General features: G+C 41.4%; 1 protein-coding gene across 1 annotated transcript; it reads left to right on the top strand.

The window, feature by feature from the left end:
• Positions 1 to 4,710: 4,710 nt before the first annotated feature.
• On the top strand, positions 4,711 to 5,748 carry LOC126004383 (ELAV-like protein 2). The gene has a single exon (XM_049770822.1). It carries the CDS (start codon positions 4,714 to 4,716, stop codon positions 5,746 to 5,748), a length of 1,035 nt encoding a protein of 344 aa, XP_049626779.1. The 5' UTR covers positions 4,711 to 4,713.
• Positions 5,749 to 14,364: the final 8,616 nt, after the last annotated feature.

Raw genomic sequence — 14,364 nt, 5'->3', positions numbered from 1 at the left:
AATCCCTGATTGCTGTTTTCTTTTCTTTATTTACCAAATTTAGAATTACGAGTGTATTTCAACTTGTTGTCATTCGTATTTATGCATTTTTGGTTTGGGATCACTCCTAGCAGTGGTCAGGGATTACACCTGACTCTGTGCTTAGGGATCACACCTTTAGGGGACCATATACATTCCATTCCAGAAATTAAACCTGAATCAAGTGCATGCATGGCTAGTGTCCTACCTCCTGTATTAACTATCTAGCCTCATATTGTTGTTTTCAAAGACCTAAATAATTCACCTTACACAGGTGGGTGCCTCTCCAAGTTATCTCCTATGACCTTTTGACAAGCTTGCACAGATTTTCCTAAGGAATCCTGAATCCATGCAGTGTGCTCATCTGTTTGTTCCAACTGAAAATGTTTCCATGTACATGGGCATAGGTTGCATCCGTGAACTCTTTCTGGGAGTACATCCCATTCAAGGAGAATTTTTAATTCTTATTCTTCCTTTTATTTTACCATCAGAGAGATGTTCAAACTGATATGCATTATTGTCAGTTTAAAGTTGTTTTGTGCAGATGTTTTTCTTTATGTATGATAGTGAACATGGCTATTGGTTAGGCCTCTTCTTTCTAGAAATGAGCAGCACCACATCACTTCATGGTAGATTCCCTGCAGGGAGGCAGCTCAGACCTGACTCCATGCTATGCCCAGTGAACTATCAAATCCTCTCTCAAATAGTCTTCAGTTTTCTTTCAGGTAGACTCAACACAACTTAATACATTTTGATTTTGTGCCAGGAGCTAGGGCCAAGTGCTGGAGAGAGGCCCAAATGTTACTACATACAATGGGGGAGATGTTTTCTTTATGGGGGATATGGCAGGAGCCCCAGTCTTATAGTGGCTTCCCTTCACAGGTATCCTCAGGAGACAAGCTGCTTCCTCCTTGCTCCCAGATATGCCCCACAAAGCTGGGGTGCCCTTAGCATTCAGCTCCTGAATGAGTTTCCCTTCCTGTAACTGTCAACCAAGACCATGACTGCAGTACACTATGATGTTGTTGAACAAATTATTCTCCTTAGGGTTCATTCTTAACAGCCAGGTCCATATGAACTATGTGGCAATTCAAAAGTGTAGAGCAATTAGTTTCATACACATTGGCTTCAGGATCACACAAAATTGTCCCTGAAATTTGCTCTGGAACCTTTGCACCTCCATTTGACTATAAAATGGACTCAATTACAATAACCCCCTCTTGGTGCTAGTATGAGAATTCGACAAGATAAGGCTATGATTAAGTCAGCTAATACATGTTAACACACACACAATCCATATAAACTTCATAAAAGCAAAAAAGCTCCTTTCCTCCAGATCAAAGTACCCCAGGCACACCCTCACGCAGGGTGTGGGGTGTATGGACAGATATCTGGAAATCCAACAGCTGAAATGTGGGGCCTGAGAAGGCTGTTTTACTAGCCCACAGGCAGAGAGAGTGGGGAAAGCTGCTCTTGTCAACGTGAATTCAGCATAGACTCAGTAGAGACTCAGCAAGGACTAAGCATGGGCCCAGCAGAGTCTCAGGTACACTCAGCAATGAACCCAGCAGGGACTCAGTATGCACTCAGCAGTTGTTCAGCATGGACTCGACTTGGAGCCAGAAGGGTCTTAGATGCACTCAGTGTGGACTCAGTGGACTCAGCATACACTCAACCTGAACTCAGCATACTCTGAGCACAGCTCAGCAGAGTCTCTACACAGACTCCTTTTTGCCAGCCTGCCCCCCACTCAGCCTTGGAGCAGCTTGTCTTCCCAGCCTGCTCTTCATTCTTGGTGCCTCCTGTCAGTGGCACCACTTCTCAAATTCAGGACCTTATCCATGGCTGACATTGGACACAGGATTTGATTCTAACCTTTCTAGGATGGACCAACCATGGCATTATCCAGCCTTCTTGTGCTCTGGAAATTGTTCACAGTGGATGCTCCTTGGCCCAGAGAACCAGAAGTCACTGACAGGGTAGCATGAACCCACAGACTACTGGGTTCACAGTCCTGGAACCCTTTGGTTGCTCCCTTAAGACTAAAGAGGAGGTCTTTCAGGCTCTGTGTCCTGTGGTGAGTGGGTGATGGCAGCACTGCAACCACTACAGCTCACATGTCTGTGTGCCTGTGTTGTGTCCGTCAATGTAGCAGCTCACCCTCCCAATCTCAACTAACTGCATCTCCAACACCCTGTTTCCAAATAAAGTCCTTCTGGGGTATGGAGGAAGCAGTTAGGACTGGAATTTTGACTTCATAAAGTTCTTTCCGAACCTTCAGAGTTTTGTTTTTCTGTTCTGTTTCCCATCCCACTCACCCCCCACTTCCTGCTCCTAACAAATCAGTGGATTTGGCAACGCAGGTTTTCTAGATGAGAAATTTAGAGAGTAAAATAGAGAAGCTGTCTGTCAAAAGTATAGGTGAAAGGAGAACCCCCACCTCTTGAATATTACTAATATTACTAATTACTAATATTACTCCAGGCCCACTGCTTTTAATTCACACCCTTCCCCAGACCCTCCTGTACATCAGCCCAGGTCATGTCCAAAGAAAGTACAGCAGGTGAATTTCAGTCAGCTCCCCAGAAAGCTGACTTTTAAATATAAAGATACACTGGTTGCTGAGAAGTGAAGCTGCTCCTCTCGAGAGGATGCAGGCTGCTGTCTGCCCTTGGGGAACATTTACTGCTCTGACAGGCCTGCTGCTTCCTTGTAGTAGTGGCACTTTATGTGAGCAACTGAGTGGTGACACTTTATGTGAGCAACTGTTTCTCCATCTAAGTGAGCCTGGTCAGCTGCCAATCCACCTTCATTGCATAAATGAGTGCAGGCCTGCAAGAGGGCAAGGAGAAAGCTGGGCTACAGGTCAACAGTCTCAGATATCTGATGTTTTCTAAGCAGAACTCCAAAGCTTTCTCAGCAACCTGGGCAGGAAGCTTCCAGAAGAATATGTGTCTGCGGGTTTAGGAGAGGAGGTAGGATAGAGGAGCCATTTCAGAATCCACCCTGGCTCCCCAACCGGGGCTGAAAAGAGAACTAGTTTGAGAGCTATCAGTCTGAAGACCTACTAAGTTCCTGCACCCATCAGCCTCTTGTCTTGCCAGGTAGAGACCAACTCCCCAAATCAATGACTTCATACCATGAAAGTATATTCCTTAGTTATAAGGAGGCCAAGAGCTGGGCTCCTTCTAGCTTATCACTCGCTGTTTCAAGCTAATACAGAGGGCCTGTACAGGCATTTGCCTTGCACTTTTCCAACCTGGATTCTAACCCCAGTACCCATATGATCCCCCAAACACTGCAGGAGTAATCCCTGAGTAGAGAGTCAGGAGTGAGCCACGAGCACAGTCAGATGTGCCACCCAAAAAAAAACTAAAATAGGAAAACATCTTTAGTCCCACACCTTCTGGGACAGAACCAATCTCGCCAGCCTGAGATAGAAAAGTGTTTGTCCTGTAAGAGGTCTGGCTGGGTCAGGACTGGCAGAGGCTCAGTTGCCAGCCGGATGTTTGCTGTTCACGGGAACCCTTTGTGGAAAGGAGCTCTGTTTGGTTCACTGCTCTATCCATTGGCTAATGCAGACAGTCCCTGGCCCTGAGGGCTGAAGAAAGCCCTCTAGCTAAGGCATGGGGGCTTGAAGGAGTTCAGTCAATGCTTCACTGGGGTCCTTGCTCTCCCCTGTTCCTTCATGGACATGTTCACCTAGACCACTCACCTCTCTTCTGCAACACCCCTGGGGACAAGTTGCCTGTCCATGCAGATGGCCTTCACTTTGAAAGGTGATCCTCGGGGCCGGCGAGGTGGCACTAGAGGTAAGGTGTCTGCCTTGCAAGTGGTAGCCAAGGAAGGACCGCGGTTCAATCCCCTGGCGTCCCATATGGTCCCCCAAGCCAGGGGCAATTTCTGAGCACTTAGCCAGGAGTAACCCCTGAGCATCAAATGGATGTGGCCCAAAAAGAACTAAGAAAGAAAGAAAGAAAGAAAGAAAGAAAGAAAGAAAGAAAGAAAGAAAGAAAGAAAGAAAGAAAGAAAGAAAGAAAGAAAGAAAGAAAGAAAGAAAGAAAGAAAGAAAGAAAGAAAGAAAGAAAGAAAGAAAGAAAGAAAGAGAAAGAAAGAGAAAGAAAGAGAGAGAAAGAAAGAAAGTGAAAGAAAGAGAGAAAGAAAGAGAAAGAAAGAGAGAAAGAAAGAAAGAAGAAAGAAAGAAAGTGAAAGAAAGAGAGAAAGAAAGAGAAAGAAAGAGAGAAAGAAAGAAGAAAGAAAGAGAGAAAGAAAGAAGAAAGAAAGAAAAGAAAAGGAAAGGAAAGGAAAGGAAAGGAAAGGAAAGGAAAAGAGAAGAGAAAAGAAAAGAAAAGAAAAGAAAAGAAAAGAAAAGAAAAGAAAAGAAAAGAAAAGAAAAGAAAAGAAAAGAAAAGAAAAGAAAAGAAAAAGAATGATCCTCAACTGAGGCAGTTGTTGGCCCGGTGGCAAGGCTGGTTCTAGGCGCTGCACGGGTGGGGAGGGGGTTCTGCTGGGTTCCAGTCTGCCTTCCTGTCACCACCAGGACCCTGCATGTTTCCGTCGTATCGCCGCGCGACTCAAAGCGACGTTTCAGAGCCTGTGACCCAGCACGCGCAGTCCCCACCGCGTGGAGTCAGTTCGAGTGAAGATCAGCGGCTGTGCTGTGGCCAGACTCTGTACCAGCCGGCAATTGCTGCCATGGAAACACAACTGTCTAAATGGCCAGCTTGCTATTATAACGAAGCCAATGGCCCAACCACCAGAAAGAATAACTGCTCACCACCAGTTTACTCTGGGTACACAGAGGACAGCAAGACCAATTTGATAGTCAATTACCTTCCTCAGAACATGACACAGGAGGAACTAAAGAGTCTCTTTCGGATCATTGGTGAGATAGAGTCCTGTAAGCTTGTAAGAGACAAAGCCACAGGCCAGAGCTTGGCATATGGCTTTGTGAACTACATTGACCCTAAGGATGCAGAGAAAGCGGTGAACACTCTGAATGGATTGAGACTTCAGGCCAAAACAATAAAAGTTTCCTATGCTCGCCCAAGTTCAGCGTCTATCAGAGATGCGAGTTTGTATGTCAGTGGACTTCCTAAAACAATGACCCAGAAGGAATTGGAACAACTTTTTTCACAATATGGACACATCATTACTTCTTGTATTCTTGTTGACCAGGTCACTGGCATATCAAGGGGTATAGGGTTTATTCAATTTTACAAGCGGATTAAGGCAGAAGAAGCTATCAAAGGCCTAAATGGTCAGAAACCTCCTGGTGCCTCAGAGGCAATCACCGTAAATTTTGCTAATGACCCAAGCCAAAAAACTAATCAGTCCATCCTTTCCCAGATGTACCCATCTCCAAACAGAAGGTATCTAGGACTTGTAGCTCAGCAAGCACAGCATTCTCTAAACATCATTGATGGAATGACCAGTTCGGCTGGAATTAATAGCCCTGGGTACCCTGGAACAGGGTGTTGTATTTTTGTATACAATCTGGCTCCAGATGCAGATGAGATTATCCTGTGGCAAATGTTTGGGCCTTTTGGAGCTGTCATCAATGTGAAGGTCATCCGTAACTTTAACACCAATAAATGCAAAGGTTTTGGATTTGTGGTTATGGCAAACTATGATGAGGCTGCTATGGCGATAGCTAGCCTCAATGGATACCGTCTGGGAGACAGAGTATTGCAGGTCTCCTTTAAGACAAACAAAACGTACAAAGTCTAATGAGCTCTTGTCCTCAGTCCGTTTATATATGAAAACTATACAACAAAGGCAAGTTAAGAGAAACTTTATACATTAGTAAATTTACGTCTTTGTAAATTAGTATTGAGGTGGGACTAAAATGACTACTTAGCATTCTAAGAAATATATGAGATTTTTTTCTTGCTAAAATATAAAATAAAACTTTTTTTGTGCCCTTGCATTCCTTCTGCTTTCTTTTTTTAATCACTGACTTTAAGATTTCTTTTTTCTTTTCATAAAATTTCTATATTTAAGCACAATGGTTACAAACAAGTTTGTAATTGGGTTTCAGCCATAAAATGCACACCCTCTTCACCAGTGCAACTTTCCTGCCACCATTGTCTCCCATTTCCCTCCTCCCCCATCCTCTGCCAGTCTTGAAGACAGGCACTGTATTTTTCTCTCTATCATTGTCATGGTAGTTGTTAGTATAGTTATTTCTCTAATTGCACTCACCACTTTTTGTAATAAGCTTCATATCATGGGCTGGTCCTTCTGGCCCTCATCTTTATTGTCTCTGGATATTAATTATTATTATTATTATTATTATTATTATTCTGTCTTTTATTTTTCTTAAAGCCCACATATGAGTGAGACTATTTTGTGTTTATTTCTCTCCCTCTGACTTATTTCACTCAACATTATAGTCTCCATATTCATCCATATATAGACAATTTTTGTAACTTCATTTTTTCTAACAGTTTCATTGTATTCCATTGTGTGGATGTACCAAAGTTTCTTTAGCCACTCATCTGTTGTCAAGTATCTGAGTTGTTTCTAGATTCTGGCTATTGTAAATAGCATTGCTATGAACATAGGAGTGCAGAGGGCATTATTGTATTGTGTTTTTGTGGTCTTAGGGTATATACCTAGGAGCGGTACTGCTGGATCATACGGATCTCAATGTTTAGTTTTTTGTTTTGTTTTGTTTTGGTTTTTGATTTTTGGGTCACATCTGACAGCTCTCAGGGGTTATTCCTGGCTCTATGCTCAGAAATCACTCCTGGCAGGCTCAGGGGAACATATGAGATGCCTGGATTCAAATCATTGTCCCTTTGCATGCAAGGCAAATGCCCTTGCTATCTTCCATGCTAGCTTTCCAGCCCCTCAATGTTCAGTTTTATAAGGAATATATATATATTATATATATATTATATATATATTGTTTTCCAGAAGAGCTGGACTAGACAGCATTCCACACACTAGCAGTGAATGAGAGTTCCATTCTCACCACATTCATGCCATCAGTGGTTGTCTTGTTCTTTGTGATGTGTGCCAGTCTCTGTGGTGTGATGATATCTCATTGTTTTAATTTGTATCTCCCTGATAATTAGTTATGTGGAACATTTTATAATGTGCCTTTTGGCCATCTGTATTTCTTTCCTGAGAAAATGTTTGTTCACTTCTCCCCATTTTTTGATGGGGTTAAATGTTTTAAAACTTCTTAAATATCTTTTATGTTTGAATATGGATAAGAGGTACATGGTTCTTACCTGTCACATTGTATTCTACTGCCTTCTTTGAAAAAGATAGACCTTTTAAAGTGTTTCAGCTAAAAGAAGACATTCCTATTGAAGCTTTATGTTGCATTCTTCAGTTGGTTGTGTCTTTTCCCCCACCTTTTTTTTCTTTTTTCCTGATTAGCTTTGTGTTTGGTTTACATTTAAAGCATTATTGTTATATATAAGAAAAGTATTTGAAGTTTACATTTTTATTTATGAATTTAAAGACAATATTTATTTTGTAATTATGATTTGGGTTGTGGAAGGAGTACTATGTTATAAACACTTATAAGAGCACTGGAGAACTTTTCAAGGAGCAAAAGTTATCTCTTTGATGTGGTTTCCTATTTTTATTTAAAAAAATTTGGAGAAACTTTGTACTGGTCGTGGAACAAATATTTTGATTTGAATACTTTGAGAAATCTCTTCAGATGATATATAGTGTGCTTTTAAAAATCTATCAGTAAAAAAAATAACAAAAATCTATCAGTAAATTTACAGAGACTCGAAAATTTAGAAAGATTTATGATGTAGAAAATACTTTTGAGATCTTTGTATGAAAGGAATAGAATCAATAGGGAAACACTGCTGGTTTCATTTTTATAATCACCAGTGGAGTATCTGATCGTCCTGGTTATGTGATAGGTGGCTCACATTGATTTGTGATTTTTGAAACAAAAAAAATTTTAAAAAGTTATATCAGATCAGGCAAAAAAAATTAAATTATCAAGAGATATGGCGAAAAATCTGTTCTTCCTAAAGAAATCCTTTCAGGTAGAGCTCATGGTGGTTAGTGATGTACTTGGAGTATTGTCTGAAGAATTGTTTTGTCTTAAGGATAAAAAGATGTTGTACATGATTTGTACTGCAGCAAATCTGCAAAAGTGATCTGAGTTGGATACATTTAAGGTTTTTTGAAAGTTATGTTCAAGGCTAATAGCTAATATGATTACTTTTTTTCTTTACATGCCAAGTGATGTTCAGGTTTTATATGTTTTTCTATCAGTTTTTTTTCCTTGTAAATGGCATTACATTGTTACTTGAGGTCTTGCTTAATTACTTTGTTGTCATGAGGACTTGAATTTACAATGTACCAGATTTGTTGTTAATTTTGTCTGTAAATAGTCTAGCTTCAGCTGTTGATAGTGATGCTATATTCTTGTTTATAAATGTTTGTGGTTAAAAAAATTAGTATATAGGGGCCGGAGAGATAGAATGGAGGTAAGGCGTTTGCCTTTCATGCAGGAGGTCATCGGTTCGAATCCCGGCGCCCCATATGGTCCCCTGTGCCTGCCAGGAGCAATTTCTGAGCCTGGAGCCAGGAATAACCCCTGAGCACTGCCAGGTGTGACCCAAAAACCAAAAAAAAAAAAAAATTAGTATAACCATAGGTTTTGAACAAATTAACTTACATTTTTGTACAAAAATTATGAATATCTGTATACCATTGAAATTTAACTTTGTATGATGCTTAAACCACTATTTGAGAAATAATCAAATATGCCTACCATGTATAAAAAATTTTAAATACAAGTTATTTCCTGATTATTATCTAGCTTATAATAAATTATCAAAAACGCTGAAGGTAGAAGTGCCTTCATCAGGATGCACTGAGAACTATATAGTTTCTTCCTGCTTTTGTATAAACTGAGGCGCTCACATGCTTCCCCTTAGAACAGGCAGTGTGCTATGCATAATATAGTGTACATTATCTTTGTAGTTGCATTGATTTTATTTTTATTATTTAAAATTATAGTTATAAAAGTTTTCAGTATAGTACAGTACATAGACGGTGAGGTGCGTGCTAAAGTGAATAAGCGAGTTTTCATGCTGACCCACTCAATACTATTCAGAAATCAGCTGGCTTTGCACTTTCTCATATCCTTGGGTACATTTAGATCATCAGTTAACCTTCTACATTCGAAAAAAGCTAAAATACATGTATATTCTTAAAAAAAAATAAGATGTCCCTCATGGGAAAACAACAGCTACATACTTCTTTCCTATACTACTGTAGCAAACCAAGGCATTGATGACAGCATGCAAATTGTGCTTTACTTTACAGTGTTGTCAGAGCACTTAATAAAATGTAAGGCTGGGATTTATTTAAAGTTGTACAGTATGACTTAATTCATATCAGTTGGAATAGAAAAATACAAATAGAAAATAGAAAATATTGAGTATTTAAGAGGCTGTACATGTTTTCTTTTGTTTGGATTCTTTGTACTTTTTCATTTTTAGGTCTTCAATAAACAAAATTGAAGGGGGGGAAAGAAAGGTGATCCTTAAGCCAACCTTTCTAAAGGATGATTTGCAAACCTAGAAGTTTTTGGAATTAATTGTCTTTGTTTCTCACCCTGCACATTGTAGCCCTGGCTCTAATCCTATAATGCATTCATTTGCTCCATATTTATGGGTCCTTGTATTTGTTCAGTGTCCTTGAGGGGAAATTTTTTTAATACCTGAGTCATATGCCTATAAGGAACGTTTTATTGGGAAGTTCAATTCAAAGGAAGCAAAAGTAGGGAAAGGGAAGTGAGGGTGAGAAGGGGAATAGAAACAAATTCCAAGCTGATTCTATTTGTATGAACACAGCTATTGTTGAATACCATAAGCCCACAAGGTCCAGCTATGAGGGAGGACCTATGTGCAGACATACATGCAGATCTGAGGGTCAGTGGCTACTGATTGTGGGGAAGAGAGAAAATAGTGTGTTTTGAACTTGCTCTTCTACCTTATTGTCAAGGCCTTGCCTTTAGCATTTAGTTCTCATTCCTCTGATTTGTATCTCCTCTGCAGACAGTTGGTAGAGAGTTAAGGTCTAGGCATTCAGCTGGGATGTAGTTGAACCCATGTGCTATGTATAGGCTCCTTGACCTTTGGTACCACTACTCATAGGCTGTCCAGGAAACAGCTAGAGCCATTTCCATATGTCTTCTCTCCCAAATTCCTGGCTGGGCTGACTTTGACCAGAAGCAGAGTCCAGGCATGTGCCAGAGAACAAGTTAGAGCTCACTCTTGAGAACCTTGACTAGTGTCATGGAAATGTTCTGCTGGCCCAGCCTCAGCTACACAAAAGGGGGTCCATGTCTCTTCACATCTCCCTGGGACCTCATCTTGGTTCTCCTTGACATGTCACCTGGGTTGAACAGACTCTGTGTCCATGCAGAGCGAAGACTCATCTCTGCCCCCGCCTCCTGCCTCCCCACCCCAGCAGCTCTGCATACTGAGTTGATATTTACTGACTCCCCTCCATAGGCCTCGGTGAGAGTAGAGGTGGGCATCTCACTTCCCACTGATTGTATGACCCACTCAGTGCTAATCGGAGAAAGCCCCAACAACACCACCACACACAAACTGCTGGATGATGGAACCAATCACTACCTTCACCTTCACAACCACTGACACTTAGGTTGGCCATAAAAAGGTTTTTATAAGGGCCAAAAACAAAAACAAAACAAAACAAAAACAGGCTAAATACATGTATGCAGAAGACCTAGGGTCAATCTTTAGCACCACCTGGAATATACCCTGGCTTAACTCCCACCCACCCCCAAGAAGAAAACAAAAAACTCCACCAAATTGCTTCTGTGACTTGCCCCCAATCCCCATACTGACAGTCTCTACCTTTCCCCTGGGGTACTTTAAATCCTTCTCTGCCTCTGATTTTCATGACCTCCTCCCAGGTGCATTTTAAAGTGATGGCTGGTTCCCCTGCACCCTGGATGAAATCCATATGTTCCTGCCTTTGCTCACACCCTTTCAACCCAGAACATACTCAACCATCCCACTCTTTCACCTTCACATTGACTCAGGATTCTTCTTCTTCTTCTTCTTCTTCTTCTTCTTCTTCTTCTTCTTCTTCTTCTTCTTCTTCTTCTTCTTCTTCTTCTTCTTCTTCTTCTTCTTCTCCTTCTCCTTCTCCTTCTCCTTCTCCTTCTCCTTCTTTCTTCTTCTTCTTCTCCTTCTTCTTCTTCTTCTTCTTCTTCTTCTTCTTCTTCTTCTTCTTCTTCTTCTTCTTCTTCTTCTTCTTCTTCTTCTTCTTCTTCTTCTTCTTCTTCTTCGAGAAGCAAGTTTTCCCAAATGAGCCCTTTTCTGCCAATCCTGAGGCATTGTGAAGAGGTAATATACCTGGAGCTACAAGGCAGCCATGCCTAATTCCCAGGTGAGCAACCCCAACTGGAGCCTTTCTTCTTTCATTCTGGCACCAAGTAGAGACTCATCATGCATCTCACCAGCACCTATGCCTCCCCCAGATTTTATCTTCTCATGTAAAATTTAATTCACCTTCCACTGGCTGCACCTGTTTCTGTTCTGCTTATCCCTCAAGCTACAGTTCTAACTCCTTCCCACAAATTCTCTTTAACAGATGCCCCTATAACCAGAATTCACCTCTTCTTCCCACTCTTTTAGCAGCATTTCTTAGATCGTTATTTCACTGTGATAAAATGCAAGTAGTCACTTTGTGTTTGTTTGTGTCAGGGCTGGGTGAATGCACAGGGAGGAAGGAAGGAAATCCAGTGACTGCAGTGGGAAAGCCTGATGCCACCATCCACGGGGCACATATGTCAGAGCAAGAGAGGGAAGTGTTGAGGCCATCCCTGTGGGCGCGGAAGTGAGAACTAGAGCCTGAGGGTGACTCAGTTTTCAAAAGTGTTAGGAGAGTTCTGAAAACCTCACTTAAAAGTGTAAGTTTCACTCCAGGTTCAGAGGCTTTAGGGCAGGTCCAGGACTATTTCCTTTCCCAGCCCAGAAGCTTCCCACAACAACAGGCCCAAGGTATATTCTCTGAAGGAAATCACAGAGCCTATATGGGTATTATTCTTTCTCCTCACCACACACACACACACACACACACACACACACACACACACACACACATCCACATGCCTGTGTGCATACTCACTCACAAATGTGCCTTTAAAATCTGGTCTCAGTACCGAGGAAAGTATTGCAAGAGGAAATTTTATAGGGTAACAATTTCAGGACAAGTCAGCCATCATATATCAGGATTTGCACCTTTTTTAAGCAAGAAAATAAATACTGGGAAAAGCAGGCAGAAAGACTTCACCTTCGTGAGTATTGTCCATACTTCTCATGGAATCACTGTCTTCTTCCTGGTATGTTTACTATGGAAGCAAGAAATCAGCCACCACTGGAGCTTTTAGTATCAAGAACTCCCCAAGGAGGCCTCTCCTCATGTTGAAAGTGACCAAGTGAGGGGTCCACATCATTGAGTCTGTCTTTAGGAATGGACAGTCTAATATCCAGACGTGGACAACAGAGCAATTCATGTTGAGCACAAGAAAGAACTTTTGATGTTTTGTTCTGTTATTTTGGGGCCACACCCTGCTGTGCTCAGGGCTTACTCCTGGCTTTGTTCTCAGAGAGTGCTCCTGATTGTTTGTTTGTTTGTTTGTTTTTAGGGGGGACCATATGTGGAATCAAATCATATCAAATCAAATCATATCAGGAATCAAACTAGGGTCATTACCAAAGGGAACTCATACAAGGCAAACACTTAGACTGCTGTACTATCTCTCTGGCCCCAAGGAATGACTTTTTGACATAAGAACTTAGGCAGCCAAGGAGGAAAAACTCAGGAGGCATGGAGGGTGCAGCCACTGAGGATAAAAGCCTTAAGAAAATATTGAGAGCCATGGAATCTTATACTTCATTAATTGAGTCATATCTAAACCCACTTTAACTGTCACCAACAGTTACCCAAATATGGATCCTCAAAGGTGCCAAAATTAGTTCCCTGCTAATAGCATTTTAAATTTCTCTAGTTTCCTCAGTATTCTTTCCAAGAGACCCAGAAAAAAAAGTCAGGACTTGCCTCCCATCTCACAAATCTGGTGTGAGTGAGAGTGTATATTGTATATGTGTGTATGTTGTGTGTCTTGACTGCTGTGGAATGATGTGGTGTGTGTACAGCATTTAAAGCAAGAGGGCTACATTGCCACCATATCCCAATACCCTCCAAGAGAAACAGCCCAACTCTGGAACTGAAATAAAATCATATGAGCAGCTAAATCTCTTAGGTGATATTACACTACAGAGCTAAAAAAAACTCTGGATCATTTTTCTTTCTAGAATAGTTTGGACCAGGTCTCCACCCCACCTCTAGAAAACCCAGTCATCTCCATTGACCCCTGTCATCTTCTCCACGGGCGGGAGTGGGGTGGGGAGGAGGGAGAATTGGGACATTGGTGATGGGAATGTTGCACTGGTGACGGGGGGTGGGGTGGGGTGGTGTTCTTTACATGACAGAAACCCAACCACAATCATGTTTGTAATCAAGGTGTTTAAATAAAATATTATTAAAATAGGGGTCGAAGAGATAGCATGGAGGTAAGGTGTTTGCCTTTCATGCAGAAGGTCATTGGTTCAAATCCCAGCATCCCATATGGTCCCCCAAGCATGCCAGGAGTGATTTCTGAGCGTGGAGCCAGAAGTAACCCCTGAGCGCTGCCGGGTATGACCCAAAAACTAAAAATTAAATAAATAAATAAATAAATAAATAAATAAAAGTCCTCCACCAAGAAAATAATGGTCTCCAAATACTCCCCAAATATTCTAGTCCTGGTTGATATTTTTGTGGAATTCTCAGGAAAGGGGGAGGGCAGAATTCCCTATCTGCATGAGTCACAGCAGTCCAGTACCACACCCTAAACTTTCTGACAGAAATGGCCCAGCTCTCAATTTAACCTTATCAAACTTCCAAGCCACTAAATTTGTTTTAGATCTATAAATCCTGGACTGTGCAACCATAGCCCTCGGGCACCTTATAGTAGTGTCAGCTCAGAAGTTTTACAGGAAATATAATGGCGAAAGTTCCATAGAAATCTACCAAGCTTAGTGAGCCTAAAGAGTAACACAGAACTAGCACCAACCACGGGTCAGTAAATCCTTAGACACTAACTTTAGTAACACCATTATTTCAAATAGACCCTTGTTCATCTAATTTTGATTAGTCCACTTGCCTTTGTGTTGTAACAAACAATATGAGATAAATTTATTTGTGCCTACATGAAGGCAGGCTATGGTGGTGGGTAGAAATTTGGACACTGGTAAAGGGAAGATCACACTGGTG

The sequence above is a fragment of the Suncus etruscus genome, chromosome 3 (assembly GCF_024139225.1).
Source record: "Suncus etruscus isolate mSunEtr1 chromosome 3, mSunEtr1.pri.cur, whole genome shotgun sequence".
NCBI lineage: Eukaryota > Metazoa > Chordata > Mammalia > Eulipotyphla > Soricidae > Suncus > Suncus etruscus.
Note: the sequence above shows the minus strand (reverse complement) of the source record. Positions and strands in the feature narration are given on the sequence as shown.